The 17,713-nt window shown below is 40.7% G+C and overlaps 1 protein-coding gene across 1 annotated transcript in view; it reads right to left on the bottom strand.

Moving 5' to 3' along the window:
• Window positions 1–17,070, bottom strand: part of GMPS (guanine monophosphate synthase) — an 81,022-nt gene extending 63,952 nt beyond the window's left edge. The window contains exon 1 of the mRNA XM_030329466.1: window positions 16,639–17,070. Within this exon, the coding sequence (XP_030185326.1) occupies window positions 16,639–16,665 (27 nt within the window). The 5' untranslated portion in view covers window positions 16,666–17,070. The remainder of the gene's footprint in view (window positions 1–16,638) is intronic.
• Window positions 17,071–17,713: the final 643 nt, after the last annotated feature.

Genomic DNA, 17,713 nt, shown 5'->3' with positions numbered 1-17,713 from the left:
TGTCTCCTTCTCTCTCTGCCCCTCCCCCACTTGTGCTCTGTCTCTATCAAAAATAAATAAATGTAAAAAAAAAAATTTTTTTTTAAAGAAATGTCAACAGAATTAACTGAAGGTTTTTCATAAGAAACCATCACCTCACATACAACACTGAATAAAGTCTGATCCTACAACTAAAGGGTTAAATCAGAGACCCTCTATCTCTTAACCTTACCATATGCTTGTTCAACCCTCCTTTTTTTTTCCCCCCCGAAAAACTTTAAACCTACAGAAAGGATGAAAATATGGCACAAGGGTGCCTGGCCAGCTCAAAGGAGCATGCAACTCTTGATCTTGGAGTCATGAGTTCAAGCCCCATACTGGGAGTAAGATAAACTTAAGAAAAAAACAAACAAACCAAAACTATGGCACAGTGAAACAGCACTGTCCACCTAAATTCAACAATTAGTAACATTTGCCACATTTGCATTATTCCTATCTATATATACTTCTTTCCCTGAACTACTAGAAAACAATTATAGACATTTTTCTCCCCAAAAAACCTTTTCAGAATGTACTTCCTACAAACAGGGACATTCTCCTACCTAACTACAATATATTATCACACCCAAGAAATTTAACACTGATAGTATCTACACACAAATTTCCCCAAATGTCACCAAATAATGTCCTGTATAGCTTTTTTTTTTTAATCCCAGAACCCCATCTAAAGCCACACACTTTGAACTCACATTGTCATGTCACTGTCTCCTTTAATCTAGATTTATTCATCTTTTTATGATCTTTTAGGACAGTGACATTTTTTAAAAGTTCAGACCAGCTTTTTGCAGAACACGCCTCAAGCAGGATCTACTTGTTGCCTTATGATTAGATTCCAGATAAACATTTTTCTGGCAACAATCTTACACTGGTGATGTAATCATGCCTCTTCTTGACAGAACACGGTGGCAAGGACACAATGTCATTTTGTTTCATTACTGGTGACACTGACTTTGATCAGGTGATTAACAAGCCTGCGTGCTTAAAACGAAAAAAAACTGTGATTTAAGTCCTCCTTCCCCTGCTTAATATCCTATAGTGACTTTCCCTTAGAATAAAGTTCAATTAAGTCCAAAATACCTTCCAAGCCCTACAAGGAAGGCCATGACCTACTCTTTAAGCCTAAACTGCTGTTTAAACTCTCTATGGTCCCACAGAGTGCTATACCATGTCTTCTCTGGCCGAAAAATCCCAACATGGATAAATCAATCTCAGACATGCCAAATGAAAGAAGCCAGACAGCTCAAAAATCACACAATATCTTAAGTTTTACATTAGCTCAATGACACAGCTGTCACTGCCATGGTCATAGTTACGTACAACTTGACATAAAATCCCTTAAGGGAAAGAGATTCCCTGGAGTCTCTTAGAAAATTTCCTTCAGAGCAGAAAGATGCCCCAAGGATTCAGCAAAAGAAATACAGCTGAGCTTGGCTGAAATTCATCTAGGATAGACAGTCTGGAGCTTTATGTAATTCACCAAGTACATCATTTTTCTATGTTTTCTACAAACACTTGAGTAAGACCCCTGGAAAGTGCAGTGGCTTATTACTCCTCGTAGTATCTTTGGACAAGCTCAACCCCTTAACATTTCAGTCAGCAAAACATTTAAAGACCATTTGAATAAGGACTGAGTCCTGGTCATTACCTGAAAAACTTCCATTGACATCTTCTGATAAGATCAAGGAAGTACTAGCATGAAAACTTGCAGAATGAGTTGTCAATGGCCTTGAAAAAAATCCCAGAAGTAACTGAGCACTCTCAAGAAATGGTGAATTATCAAAATTCTTGATGTCATGGAAGATGTGCGGAAAAACAATTCCTGGACAACTCAAGTCAAAAAGTAATTTCTTAGAAGAGTCAGACTGAACACGAAGAAAGTTTAGCAATACTAAAAGTAATTTATTTCATATACATATATTTTTATCTGTGTGTAAGTGCTATTATGATTCTCAAAAAAGCCTCTCTAAATAAATCTCTAATGACATATATAAAAAGTTCTAGGTGCCATTACTGAATACAAGTGATAGTTATGCAGTTCATTTTAAGTAACAAATGTATAAAATGCCCTCAGGAAATGGCTTTATACCTGAGAAAAATCTACAAGTCCTGAGACATCCCAATACAATAATATACAATACTGCATATACATTTAGTTGTACATGCAATGCTTACCCATCTTCAATTGCTTCATGTTGTTTAAGTTATGATTACTGACTTTGTTCTATTTATCTTAGAATTTCACATGTGTAGGCATTAACATTGTGAACAAAAATTACGATCACTCAGTTCACTGGAGTTCATTTTTCTCTATCTCCTTTAATCTATGTAACCTATAAGCTTCTATTGGAATTCCCTCAATAAATTACTACGTTTTTTAAGTTTTCAGTGTTCAACAGGTCTGGAAAATACAAGGCCCTAGTGACATAAACTTTTTGTGTTAGCATTTTACTACTCTTAGTTTGCTAATGATTTCATACATTGAGAAAATTCTTTTCCCTAATGAAATTTCAAGCACTTACTAGGTATATTCATCACTCCTACTTTATTTCTACATGTTAGATAGGACCAAGCCACCACCATCTCCATATTTTTATTTTTTTCTCCTTTACTGAATCAATTTGTACTTCTGATCCGAACTTCATCTTCTTTTGAATAACCAACTATGTCTCTGGATCCTTCAAAATCATTGCAAATCCTCTTCTAACCTGTATTTATGGTGCCAACAACTCCTTTCAAGTTCAAGGGCACGACTGCTAAACATAATGAACACAGTCTGAATGAACGACCTAAAATCAATGAATTAAAAAATAAAAAGCAGGTTAGCTTGGACTCTAATACTACTTCCAGCATCCACTTAAACACTATCAGACTCCCATATATAAACCTTAACCACAGGAGTGGTTGAGGAAGTTCATCTTCTCAGATGAGCTAAATACAGATCTAATGGATTTAATTTATACATATGAACACTGAGTAAGAAAATAAAACCACAAGTCTATATGCTCTGTCTCATCTAACTTGCAGGGAAATAAAAATTTAGTCCAACATTATAATTTCTAATACCAGTGTTTAAACTCTTTGAAATTATTAATTATTTTCCTCTTGGATTTCAATTATCCTAAAAGAGGTCTTTTCAGAAATCTATGGCAAGGTTACCTGATGGATAAACTATACTTACATAACCAGTTCTAAATTAAATAAAACTTGCACTGTTGGTGAAAATCAGAGTGTATTATTATTTACCTCATGATTTTTAAATCCTTTAAAGTTTTATTACAGTTTTTCCATTCAATGGCGAACATTAACCAACTAAGAAACAAACAAGGTTATCTCTAGGTAAATCTAAGCCATTGTGAATCAGCTCAAATCAACCTCATTCTAAAGTTAGCAGTGTATACACATACACAGACAACATTCAGTAACAACTGTTCTCATACTATTAAAATATTGAAAGGAAAAGTTCTGAATTGTGTTTATCTCTGCTCACCCTCCTCATACATTGTTTTCTTTATATTATCCCTTAGTTTTCTCTACTGATTCTGCATTCTTATTGTGACTCAGATCAATTATTCTAACAAAAAGTACCTCTTTTGAAAGTGATTTCAGGTGTGAGCATATGTGGACCTACTCACATAAACAAGCACCAAAGGTTCTTTGCAAAGACAAAGAAATAGAAATAATACAGTGACACCTGGGTGGTTTAGCTGGTTAAGAATCCAACTTTGGCCTAGGTCATGATCTCGCCGTTCTAGGCTCTGTGAGGATAGCTCAGGGCCTGGGGCCTGCTTCAAATTCTGTGTCTCACTTGCTCTCTGCCCCTCCCCCACTCATACTCTCTCAAAAGTAAACACAAAAAAAATAAGAAATAATACAGATTTATCCCCAAACTTCACTTTTCTGATGACCTTAGGATAACACTTTTTATTTACAGATGAAAGATAATCAAAAAGCTATCTCTTCATACTGAGTTCATGAAGAGATTCAATTTTGTCTCCCACATAATTATTACTCCTAAAATACCTTTGAGAATTTTAGCTTAGGGAGGCGCCTGGATGGCTCAATCAATTAAGTGTCTGACTTTGTTTGGCTCAGGTCATGATCTCCCGGTTCGTTAGTTCAAGCCCAGTGTCGGGTTCTGTGCTGACAGCTCTAACTGGAGTCTGCTTCAGGTTCTGTGTCTCCGTCTCTCTCTCTCTCTGTCCCTCCCCTACTCATGCTCTGTCACTCTCTCGCTCTCAAAAATAAATAAACATTTAAAAAAAAAAAAGAATTTTAGCTTAGAAAGAATCAATACACTTTTTAAGGAAAAAAATGCGAAGTTTGAGATATCACAATTTCACAGGTGTTTAGCACATGGTCCATTTTTCAAGATGCTTCTACTCTACTTCATAAACACAATCTCCCTTCTATATGTAGCCCTTTCTACTCTAATATGTGCCTGAACTACACTTTATTGCAAATAATAAAACTTGAAAAAACTATTAATAAATTTGGTCAAAGTAATGGGAAGGAATCAAGCATGCATTCTGCTTTTCCAGTAGGAACTCTACCAAGTAACCATGTAGTTCATGAGAGACAGTTCTTTATAGCAGAATTAGAGTATCACCATTTTACAATCCTAAAGGATCTAAGCTATTGTGGTTCACCCAGGGACCAGTTCTGATCTGAAATTGTGACCAAAGGTACGTTAACAAAAGGTACGTAAGTTCTACATAAACATTCATATACTTAAATAACAAGTTGACAAAATAATTTTATTCCTGCTGAGTCTACAATAAAAATTGGGGGTCTTTATGTATTATGTCTTAGATTTTTAAATTTCATGTCTATAAATTTATTGCATTAGCATCAGTGGGCTGAAAATTTAAAAACTGGTTCTTTACAGCAGATCTATGACAAGCACTAAACTAGGCATTGGTTATTAAAATCATTAGGTGAAAGATTCATGAGAAACTTGATAATAAATGGTTATGTTGGCAATACCTGAATCAACTGATCAATCTTAACATACAAAATAGAGAATATGTATGTAACTCTGTGAGGCACTAAGTAAATATATGTGAAGAAAGATTGACCATGTGCTTGTAACCGTTTAGCTAGGTAGGGACTTCATACCCTCTGCTCTACATATGCATGTTTTTAACATTCTATATGTAATCAACTGTATAATTGGCCTTACTTCTTCACTATTCCCCACATCCATGCCGTTTCTCATGTGACTTTGCAGTTCATTCTGTTTTAGGTGGAATATGTTTCTTCACTCTTGACATCAGGCTCAGCCATGAGACTAGTTTTGGCTTATGTAATGAGAGCAGAAGTGAGAGTGCCATGCCATAAGACATCTTGGCTTAGGCGGAAGGATGAAAGTAGTAGATCTCAGCAGTGCTGAGCTGACCCATAAACTTGTCAGCAATAAATCAGTGTGACACATCCTTCTGAAAATGTTTACTGCCACCTAAAGTGAAATTTCACAAAAAACTAACACCAAAGCACCCATGGCAGGTTCTAAATCAAAAAACCATGATCCTGGGGCGCCTGGGTGGCGCAGTCGGTTAAGCGTCCGACTTCAGCCAGGTCACGATCTCGCGCTCCGTGAGTTCGAGCCCCGCGTCAGGCTCTGGGCTGATGGCTCAGAGCCTGGAGCCTGCTTCCGATTCTGTGTCTCCCTCTCTCTCTGCCCCTCCCCCACTCATGCTCTGTCTCTCTCTGTCCCAAAAATAAATAAACGCTGGGAAAAAAAAAAATTAAAAAAAAAAAAAGAAAAAAACCATGATCCTGCTTTCCCTGGAAATACATGCAAAAATACGTAAGAACACAGGGCAGAAGTATACAAAATGGCTATAATCATGCTTAGGTCTCTATGACCCTGTCTTTAAGATACAGATTACACTGAAGGTGACTGGGTGGCTCAGTCGATTAAGCATCTGAATCTTCGTTTCAGCTCAGGCCATGATCTCACAGCTTCGTGGGTTTGAGCCCTGCATCGGGCTCTGCACTGGCAGCAGGGAAACTGCTGGGTATGGTTTCTCTCTGCCCCTCTCCCCCACTCGCACTGTTTCTCAAAATAAATAAACTTAAAAAAAAATACACATTATACAGATTCTCTAGCTTTGTAAATTTAAAACATAAATGCATACTTAAATTTTTTTAAGGGGGTAACTAATGAAGGAAAGACATTAGGGAAGAGGAACCACTTAGAGGCACTATTAATTAACCTCTGGAGAGCTAGTCCTGGTGAATCCAAGATTTGCCATACAAGGAAAATACGCCTCACAGACAAACTGATAGAAATTTTCTTATCAAAAACCTGAAAATAGTTTTTATATGCAAATACTGCATCAATTCCAAAGGTTGCATTTAAAAAGAACAGGGGCACCTCAGTGGCTCTGTCGACTAAGCATTGGACTCGGTTCTGGCTCATGTTATGATCTCACAGTTCCTGGGTTCGAGCCCTGTGTAGGGCTCTGCACTGTCAGCATGGGCTGGCTTGGGATTCTCTCTCCCCCACGCTCTCTCTCTCTCTGTCCCTCCCTGACTCGTGCTCTCTCTGCCTCTGTCAAAATAACTAAATAAACTTTAAATAAATAAATAATAGTTCATGCTTTGTCTCTGTCTCAAAAATAAACGTTAAAAAAAATTTAAAAAAAAAAGGGGGGGGCGCCTGGGTGGCTCAGTCGGTTAAGCGGCCGACTTCGGCTCAGGTCATGATCTCATGGTCCGTGAGTTCAAGCCCCACGTCGGGCTCTGTGCTGACAGCTCAGAGCCTGGAGCCTGTTTCAGATTCTGTGTCTCCCTCTCTCTGACCCTCCCCCGTTCATGCTTTGTCTCTGTCTCAAAAATAAATAAACGTTAAAAAAAAAAATTTTTTTTAATAAATAAATAAATAATAAAAACAAAAATAAAAACCCAGCCTTATTAAATCAAGTGCTTCCAATTTTATTTTCTTTTAAAAAAATTTTTTTTAACATTTATTTATTTTTGAGACAGAGAGAGACAGAGCATGAACGCGGGAGGGGCAGAGAGAGAGGGAGACACAGAATCGGAAGCAGGCTCCAGGCTCTGAGCCATCAGCCCAGAGCCCGACGCGGGGCTCGAACTCACAGACCATGAGATTGTGACCTGAGCCGAAGTCGGACGCTTAACCGACTGAGCCACCCAGGCGCCCCATCCAATTCTATTTTCATCAGCTTTATTGTCAAATTATTTTTGAATTTAAAATTCAGACTGTTATTATCAAATAAAGAAGTGATTCATTTCTACTGGTACAGGTTTATAAAGCCAATCCAAAAGTAGCCTCTTTGCCCACAAACCACATACTATTTCCATTAAAATACAGCTGAACAAGGTACTTTTGAAAATACTCTTAAAGATAAAATATTATGATGTAATTTTTTAAAGTTTGTTTTACTATACCAAGGTTTATCTCTTCCAGGTATCAAGTAATTTATTATTATAACCTAAATATTTTTAAACTGTACAAAATAGAAAATACCAAAACCTATTAGGGGCTCTCCTCTGACCCAAGAATTCCACTCCTAAATATTTATCCAAGAGTAATGAACATCTATGTCCACAAAAACTGGAAACAGAACACATGGCCATCAACATGTGAATGGATAAACAAATTCTGGTATATCCACACAGTGGAATACTATGCAACAATAAAAATGAACAAACTACTGACACAACAACATGGATTAATCTCAAAAACATTATGAAAGAAGCCACAATCACTGTATGATTCCATTTATATATAGTTCAAAAGCAGACAAAAACTAATGTCTGGTTATAAAAATGGGAACAGTGGTTGCTGCTAGAGGAGTGGAGGGATTAAGTGTCAAAGGGGCACACAGGTACTTGGAAATGATAGAAATGTTTTAGATCTTGATTGGAGAAGTGGTTACATGGGTGTGTTTGTGTGTGTATATGTATACGTGTGTGTGTGTATGTGTCAAAATTCAAATTGTACACTGAACACCTGGGTGGCTCAGTCAGTTAAGCAAGCGCCCAACTCTTGATTTCGGCTCAGATCTCACGTTTGGGGAGTCTGAGCCCCAAGCTGGGCTATGTGCTGACAGTACAGAGCCTGCTTGGGATTGTCATTCTTCCTCTTTCTCTGCCCCTCTCCTGCTTGTGCTCACTCTCTCTCAAAATAAATTTTAAAAAATTCAAATTGTACACTTAAAGATCTGTGTATTTCAACTATGCACATTTTGCCTCAATAAAAACAAGCCAAACAAAATACCTATTAGTGACCTTTTCAAACCAATTGTCTCCACAAACCGAAAAACAATGCTACAATAAGCAACTATTTACTTTCAGCCTTCGGGGGGGGGGGGGGGGGGGGGGGGGGGAGACCAGATTGTCAAGCTCTGCCATGGTGTCAAAAACAAGGCCAACATTCAGTCAAATCTAAGAATCACTCCATTACAAAACCAAAAATCTATCAGGTTAAATCCATTAAGTGGATTAAGCATCCAATTAACCATCCATTAAAAATGTATACTTTTATTCCTAATTCTCTTTAATTACTTTTTAAAAAGTTACCTGCTCAGTCTAATGCTGTAAATCTGGTACCTTATTTCACTCAGTCAGATGTTGGAGTTGGAAGGAACAGATTTCACAGTTCATGACGATAATGCAATAATACGAAAATGTTCCACCAAATTATAACTTAAGAGTCTCACAACAAAACGGATCAAAGACCTAAATGTAAAAGCTAAAGCTACAAAGGCTTTAGAAGAAAACATAGGCAATTACACAAGACTTAAGATCATTAGGAAATGCTTCTTCGGAGGCAAACTATAAAACAAACTCTTGACTATAGAGAACAAACTGAGGGTTGCTGGAGGCGAGGTGGGTAGGGCGATGGGCATTAAGAAGGGCATTTGTTGTGATGAGCATTGGGTGCTATATTTAAGTGACCAGTTACTAAATTCTATTCCCCAAACTAGTAATACACCATATGTTAACTAATGAATTTAAATAAAAACTTGAAGGAAAAAAAAAAAAAAAAGGAAATGTTCCTTAGGTGAGATACCAAAAGCTAAAGTGACAAAAGGAAATAAATAAGTTGAACTTCATCAAAATTATAAGCTTTTATGTATCAGAGGACACCATTAAAAAAGTAAAAATCCAGAGGATGGCAGAAAATATCTGCAAAGCATATTTCTGATAAGAGACTTGTCACTAGAATAAAGAGCTCTTACAACTCAACAAAAAGACAAGTAACCTACTTTCAAAAACAGGCAAATGATCTGAACAGACATTTCTCCAAAGAAAATATACAAATGGACAATAAGCACATGAAAAGATGTTCAACATCATTAGTCATTAGGGAAATGCAAATCTAAATCATAATGAAATACCACTTCACACCCACTATGATGGCTATAATCCAAAAAACAAGTGTTGGTAAAAATGTGGGGAAATTAGAACCTCATGCACTACTGACAGAAAATAGAAAATACTGCAGCCACTTTGGAAAAGTCTGACAGTTCACCAAAAGGTTAGACACAGAATTACTATATGACCCAGCAATTCGACCCCAGTACACATCCAAAAGAAATGAAAACTTATGTCTACACAAACACTTGTACACGAATATTCATAGAACCATTATGTATAATATCAAGAGTGTCCATCAACTGATGAATGTATAAAAGGTGGTATATCCATACAATGGAACATTATTTGGTAACAAAAAAGAATAAGGTACTTAACACATGCTATAAGACAGATGAACTTTGAGGGCATTATACTAAAAGAAACCAGTCACAAAAGACTACATATTTTAAGATTCTAGTCATATATAATGTTCAGAAAGGCAAATCTTATAGAAACAAAAAAGATTAGTAGCTGTCTAGCATTGGGAAAAAAAAGGCAGATGGCCAAAGGAGGGCTGATTGCTAAAAGCTACAGGATGTCTTTTGGGGGTGATGAGAATGTTCCAAAATTGACTGTGGTGATGACGGTCATACAAATCTGTGAATATACTAAAAACCACTGAATTGTGCCCTTTATATTGGCACAATTTTATGGTATATGAATTGTATCTCAATAAAACTGTTTTAATAAAAGTGAAGAGTAGAATCTAGGTGTATGCCTAAATGGTGACTAAAATTTCTTCTAACTTGTTAGCTTGAAAATTTTTCATAAAATGTTAAAGGAAAAAAAATGTTAAAGGAGGAAGGGGCACCTGGGTGGCTCAGTTGGTTAACCATCGAACTTTGGCTCAGGTCATGATCTCACAGTTTGAGTTCAAGCCCTGCATCCGGCTCTGTGCTAACACCTCAGAGCCTGGAGCCTGCTTCAGATTCTGTGTCTCCCTCTCTCTCTGCTCCTCCCCCGCTCATGCTCTCTCAAAAAAAATACATAAAAAAAAATTGTTTTTAAGTTAAAGAAGGAAAAATCACAGCATAAAAAGTTTCACTATTACTAATAAACACATCAAAACAATGATTTATCTGTATTTTCTAATAACTGTATATTCATCTAAATTTTCCCAAATTAATTTGGGATTGTTCATCCAAAATGTGTCCAAAGCAGTATTTTAGAATTCTGGAGTCTTAAATTTACATTCATAATGAGACTCAGAGGAGAAGAATTACTAAGACTAGTTCTCCAAATTATAGACAAGGTGAGGGTGTCTTAAATTTACACAGATCTCTGTAAGTTTTAAGACAGAAAAAGGATTCTATTCTCCTGGTGACAAACAGGAATAACAGAATTTTGCAAGTCCAGGCAGCTTTAAAAGTTTGGGAAACATCTGTTATGGTAGATTAGAGCAGATTATTTTACCTTTTGGTCAGTTTCAACACTGCTGGTTCTCATCTTTTAGAAAACAAGCAATTTGACACTCAATTTTTAAGAATTTTCATAACTCAGAATTTTATTAACTCAAAAATAACTACTCTGATATATATATTAGGATTAAATTTTAGCCAAATTTTAAATACCTGTCACTGTGAAATCAAGATCCAGACTCAGGACAATATGTGCTCTATAACTGAAGTGACCATATGGCAGTTTGCCCAGAAGGATCCTAATTTACACCTGTTATTCCAACACCCAACCCAGCTTAACATATTCTTCAGCTTTACACATATGCTTATGAATAGCTGCATTTAAATAACATCAGATGGGTTTATTATACTTTCACTTTTTATTTCCACCTTCTGACATGGTTTCGTCTAGTTCTGCATAGAGTGCAGGTGCAATATACAGTTCTCACTTCTAACTTCAGGTTCAATCTGATAACCCATTTTTTTATCCATTTCTGATAAAATGAAGTACACTTGGACCCTCGGCAACTAGGGATAGCTAACTCTATCCAGTCTTGAGTGCTCAGTTGTGCCACACAGCCACTGCTCAGCTTGCAAGATGCTCCAAACCTGTAGGCCACCATCCACTAGCTCAATGGGAAATGTGAATAAGGTGTTTGTAAAGTATATGCAAAAAAGAGATGTCGTGTGTTCCTGCACATAATGTTCAGACAGTAATCTGAGCATTCTTGCTACAGGAGTTTTGCCATTCATTTACTATATTGCATGAATCCAAACTTTTCGTTTGGTAATATTTCATTTTACAGCAATTACAAATTTACTTTCAGCAACTTCTTTTCTGTTCTTTTATGTCCTTATACGCCCCAGTTTAGACAAAGAGAATATATGGTCACACTATTATAACCAAACACCTTACTTCCTATCACATTATAAAGGCCTATATCAGGGAATGTACAACATAACTATATAACCATGTCCTTAATCCTCAAACCATGAACCTGAAGCCATGGCAAGAGCCCACCAATAAGAAAACCAACTAATAGGGGCGCCTGGGTGGCTCAGTCAGTTGAGGGTCTGGCTTGGACTTGGGTCATGATCTCACAGTTCAGGAGTTCGAGCCCCATGTCAGACTCTGTGCTGACAGCATAGAGCCTGGAACCTGCTTCGAGTTCTGTGTGTGTCTCTCTCTCTCTCTGCCCCTCCCCTGCTCAGGCTCTGTCTCTTTCTCTCTCAAAAATGAATAAACATTTAAAAAATTAAAAAAAGAAGAAAACCAACTATCACATCATTACTATAGTAAAGCTATTTTTTTTGAACCACTGTGATTCTTTTTTTTTTAATTTTTTTTTTTTAATGTTTACTTATTTTTGAGACAGAGAGAGACAGCATGAACAGGGGAGGGGCAGAGAGAGAGGGAGACACAGAATCTGAAACAGACTCCAGGCTCTGAGCTGTCAGCACAGAGCCTGACGCGGGGCTCCAACTCACGGACCGCGAGATCATGACCTGAGCCGAAGTCGGAGGCCTAACCGACTGAGCCACCCAGGCGCCCCTGAACCACTGTGATTCTTAAGCAAATACAGAAATGTCTCTATTCTACAAAATGCATGAAAAAAATAGCATTCTATTCTACACAACTCAGAATTATATATGCTATACAAATACTCAAATTCTATGAGACTACTTTTCCATTGATTCACAAAGTGCTTCAGAATTGTTTTATCCCTGAGGACTTCATTCATCTTGAGCATCTAACAGAGTTTAGGTTAGAAGGAAACATGAAGACAATTTAAGCATCATAACAGAGTTACACTTTATTGTTCTGTATAGCAAATAATTATTCTTTACTTCAAACAGCATCCTTTGGAATATAATTCATTAAATAGCCTTTTAAAAAGTATCAAATACATTTGGACGAGTATAAGACAAGTCTACATCTTTAAAAAATTCTTAAAAGACAATCATCTACCTTAAGTAACAAGTTGGCCTCGCTAAAGACAAGGCTATCTGAGGTTCCTGGAGGAATTTCAAAACCTTCCAAGTCTCAAAACCTTCCATGTAACGACAGGAAATAATAAAAACTATTCCTTTTGTAACAGCTCTTACATTCTAGATGAGCATCTTCACAAATATTTTAAAATCTGAGGCAAAAAAAATCATCTTTGACCTTTCAAAAAAATATATACTATATAGGATTATCATAAAAGGACAGTTGTCAATGCGTCCCAGGTAAAAAATCTCATCATCTTTCAACTCAATTCAAAAACTTAAATTTAGAAATGCCAAATTTAAAAGTTTAACATTAGGGGCGCCTGGGTAGCTCAGTCGGTTACGCGGCCGACTTCAGCTCAGGCCATGATCTCACGGGTTCGTGAGTTCGAGCCCCTCGTCGGGCTCTGTGCTGACAGCTCAGAACCTGAAGCTGCTTTGATTCTGTGTCTCCTTCTCTCTTGGCCCCTCTGCCTCTGGAGCTCTGTCTCTCTCTCTCTCAAAAATAAATAAACATTAAAAAAAATTTTTTAAATAAAAAAGTTTAACATTAGATGTCATTAAAGATTCTGTATCACATGCAATCAACTTTAAAGACACATTAATTCAAGCATGATTACCCTAGTCAACATGTCAGGAAAGGTGATGGAGCAGGTCCCACCTCTACTGGAACCAAGAGTCTGAGGCTTAGATAAGGCAAAAAAAAAAAAAAAAAAAAAAAAAAGGGAAACCTGACACGGAGTCCAAAGAACAATATTCTGATAATCCTGCCTCAGTAAAACAGAAAATAGTTACTATGTCTCATACTTGACCTATATACAATTCATATACAACATCAAGTAGCTGTAAAAAGTTTTTAAAGACATTACTAAATATGATCTTAACTTCTTAATTAAATAACATTATGTCAACTCCTTAACCAAGAAAACAATAACCTCTGCTTTAGGTGGTTAACCATTCAGCCCAAATGCTTTTACAGATTTTAGGTCTCTCCCTGATTTGTATCACATAAAAATGTCATTTTAGAAAATCCTGATACAGGGGCGCCTATAGCTGGCTCAGTCAGTAGAGCTTGCAACTCTTTTTTTTTTTTTTAATTTTTTTTTTCAACGTTTATTTATTTTTTGGGACAGAGAGAGACAGAGCATGAACGGGGGAGGGGCAGAGAGAGAGGGAGACACAGAATCGGAAACAGGCTCCAGGCTCTGAGCCATCAGCCCAGAGCCTGACGCCGGGCTCGAACTCACGGACCGTGGGAACGTGACCTGGCTGAAGTCGGACGCTTAACCGACTGCGCCACCCAGGCGCCCTGAGCTTGCAACTCTTGATCTCCAGGTTTTTCTCGGGGTTTTGAGCTCCACAGTGAGTGTAGAGATTACAGAAAGAAAGAAAAGAAAGAAAAAAAAGAAAGAGAGAGAGAGAGAGAGAGAGAGAAAGAAGGAAGGAAGGAAGGAAGGAAGGAAGGAAGGAAGGAAGGAAGGAAGGAAGGAAAGGAAAGGAAAGGAAGGAAGGAAGGAAGGAAGAAAGAAAGAAAGAAAGAAAATAAATCCTGATACAAATTGAAATGTGCCAGGATAGAAATTGAAATCGCCTCTTTAATTTATGAACCAGGATTTACATACAATTGTCAGAAACACAATCTATGCACAAAGTAAGCTTGCGGCCAAAGCTTGAGGCCAGTACTTGTATTTCACTCCAGAGAAGAGTAATTCAGGAGTAAACTATAGAAAAGAGATACCTACTCAGATTTCCAGACAGACCTCTTAGAAATATCTCATTTCACCTACTTTACTTCTACATCTCTTTACTTGTCAATACGATGTCAATGACATATCATGGTTTAATTGTAGGGTTTTTTTTTTCTCCTTACTCGTACATGAAATAATAATATATTTAATGAAGTATATTATTTCCCTGATGGCTCCTCCTGAAAATGCTTCCAATCCGGTTCACATCTATTAGTCCAAAATAAAAATACACATGCTTGAGTATGCTATCAAACATAAAGGACCTTGAAATTTAAAAAAAATCAGCAGTTCACTTGAAGCTCAAATACATCAAATTGATCAAGACTCTCTTTAAAATGCAAGTTAAACCAAAGTGTCAACTAGAAAAAAAGTTTATGTTCCATACTCCTGAGACAAATAAATTGGAAACTGAATCTTTAACTTCCTGCTGCCAGTTAATTTCCTGAAAATACTCTTATACCACTACATATTTTTCAAAGTCTGTAAATTAGGTTTCAGTTCTGTTGGTACAGTCATTTCTTCTATGAGCACAAAGCTAAGTTATAAGTCTCAAAAGAGAGAAGAAAAATGCTTTGCAAATGTACAGACTGTAAAGAGCTGTACAATGAGGTTTACATTCGCTTCTGAGGTCTGAAACTACTTCAGGGTCTTCATTTACCTTCATAATCCTGAGACAAGAGCTTCACGGAGTCTAAGCATCAGTTTCCTTGGTTTAAAAGCGCATATCGCTACCTTACTATCTCTTCTCATTTGCTCAAGAAATAGTTTTTGAATGTTTACGAGGAACTAAGCAATCATTAGCAAAAAAGGACCTACTAGCAAGTGACACTTAGGCACCACCTTGGAAACAATACCATGAGTAAGGCACTACTATCTGACTTAGAACACCAATTCCCACCTGACTTTTAAAATCCCACACACCCGAATAAAATTTAAAGTAATTTCTCAAAGCGAGGCTCTAAACAGCATACAGGAGGTACATCTTGCTCAAGTTAATCCCAATTCAAAACTGCAGTTTCCCGCTGACAAAAACGACTTTGTAAGGGTCTGAAAGAACGCCAAGCCAACGAAAATTTTAATACAGAAGTGAAAGCAAAGGTGCTCAATTTCAGAAGCGAGACAGACGAAGAGGTCTAAAGAAAAAGTGAGTTGGAGGTGACGAGAAGCGCAGCGGCGGCCCAAACGTGCTCTCCCCACATCGAGTTAGCAACTTTTCCAGCACGCCGGGATTCCCCACTTCTCCAGCCCTCGGCGGTGGCGGCCGCGGCTCGCGTCCCGGAGAGGGATCCGCACCGCGGGGAGGGGGATCCACCGCCAACAAACGAGTAAAAGCAGCCAGCGACTGGGGGCGGGGTTAGACCCACGCTCCAGCCCTCGGAGGATGGGGGGGGGGGGGGAGGGCAGCGGAGTGAGGGGCCATGGGCCCTGACCAGGGACTGACCTGGGGACCAGGACCGGAGGAGGGGGGAGGCGAGGGGAGCCGCAGTCACGCGGCCTCGCCGCCGCGGACCCCAAGGCCGGCGTTAGGGTACGGGGAGGGCCCCACCGAAGGCAGGCGGGAAATGGGGTGGCGGGAAGACGGGAGGCCGGCACGGCTCGAAAGCCGCACGCGAGGCCCCGACCCTGCCCTGCCTTCGGCGGGTCCCCGGAGATCCACAAAAGGCCCCCAGCCTCTCGAAGGGACGAGGGTGAGGGCTGAGGAAGCAAACACGCACAACCCGCTGGCCTCCCTACCTCCACCCTCCGGCCGCGCTCCCCGGGCTCCGAGCCCCACAGCGGCGCGGGGGAGGCGGGGGCCAGCGGCGCGGCCGCGGGGAGCTGACGCCCTCCCCGACGCCCAAAGACCGGCGGCCGCAGGAACCCCGACACGCAGACAAAATCAACAAAGCACCTGCCGCTCCCGAGGAGAAAACATGCCACAGGCCCCGACCAAGGACTCTCCGACGCGCAGCTGCCCGGGCCGCAGGGCTGCGCTGACGGGCTGGGGGGAGGGGGGGGTCGAGCGGTGGTTCCCCGGCCCCGGAGCCTCGCCTGCGCCCGGAAGCGGTGAGGCAGGGACCCCCACGCGAAAGACTGACCTTGGAGTCTCCGTTGCACAGAGCCATCGGGGCTGGGGCCGCGGCAGCGGTGGCCACACTATGAGACGGGGCGTTAGAGGGCTGGCGGGGTCGACGCCGCGGGCCGGGGCTTGAGAAGGAGGCCTGGTCCAGAAGCCGGCGGGCGCCGAGAGGAGCTGGCCGACTGCGAGGCGCCGAATCGAGCAGCAGCCGCGGAACGCGGGCCCCAGCGCCGCGGGAGAGGAGACCAGCAGCGCACACGCTGCCCCCGCCTCCTGCTTCCGCCCCGGCCGGCCACTGGGAGGAGCCAGAGCCCGTTTGGCTAGGCAGCCAAACCGCGGACACCCCGCAGCTGCAGCCACGGCCAAACAAGCCCGCCTCGGAAGGAGGGACCTTCGGGGCCCGGCCCCGCCCCCAGGTCCGTTCGCGCCGCCGAGGCCCGCCCCCGGGAAAAGAAAACCGCCGCTTCTCCGGCCTGCCCGCCCAAGGGAAGAAGTGCCCGCGGCGTCTGGCCCCGCCTCCGCCGCCAAAGTCCGCCCCATTTAGGAACCTGCCCCGCCTCCGCCTCCCCTGGCCTGCCCTTGGGAGGAGGAGCCCGCAGCTAACAGCCCGGCTCCGCCCTTCCCGCCCCCGCACCGGGCAACGGGCCGCGGGAGGAGGGGCCCTTGGCGGGCGGCCCCACCTTCGCCCCCAAGGTCCACCTCCGAGAAAACCCTAAGCCTCGGAGAGCTTTTCGTAGGCCTGCCTGCCGGCATCCTTTAACCACTGTGAGAGGCTGGGGGCGCGGACTAAGAAGCCTCCCGAGGGCTGGGCCCCTGGGGGAGCTCTTAGCCGTATTCGCGGCCGCATCTCAAGTTGAGGGACGTTGAAGAGGCCAAGGCTACTATGAAGAGTTTTGTGGTAACATCTCCAGAGACATCAAAGCGAGACTTGCTCACATAGGGTCCCAAAAGTTCTACAACGGGTGCAGATTTTCAAAAGGAAGAGGTTTGGGAGCGGCAATCTGGTGGGATGGTGGGCCAGGGAACTGGCCATGAAGTTCTGTTTGCACAGCCTCCGATGTTTTTATTTATTCTGGGGAGGGGGCTATAGTCCT

The sequence above is a fragment of the Lynx canadensis genome, chromosome C2 (assembly GCF_007474595.2).
Source record: "Lynx canadensis isolate LIC74 chromosome C2, mLynCan4.pri.v2, whole genome shotgun sequence".
NCBI lineage: Eukaryota > Metazoa > Chordata > Mammalia > Carnivora > Felidae > Lynx > Lynx canadensis.
This window is presented reverse-complemented; position numbering and strand designations above follow the sequence as displayed.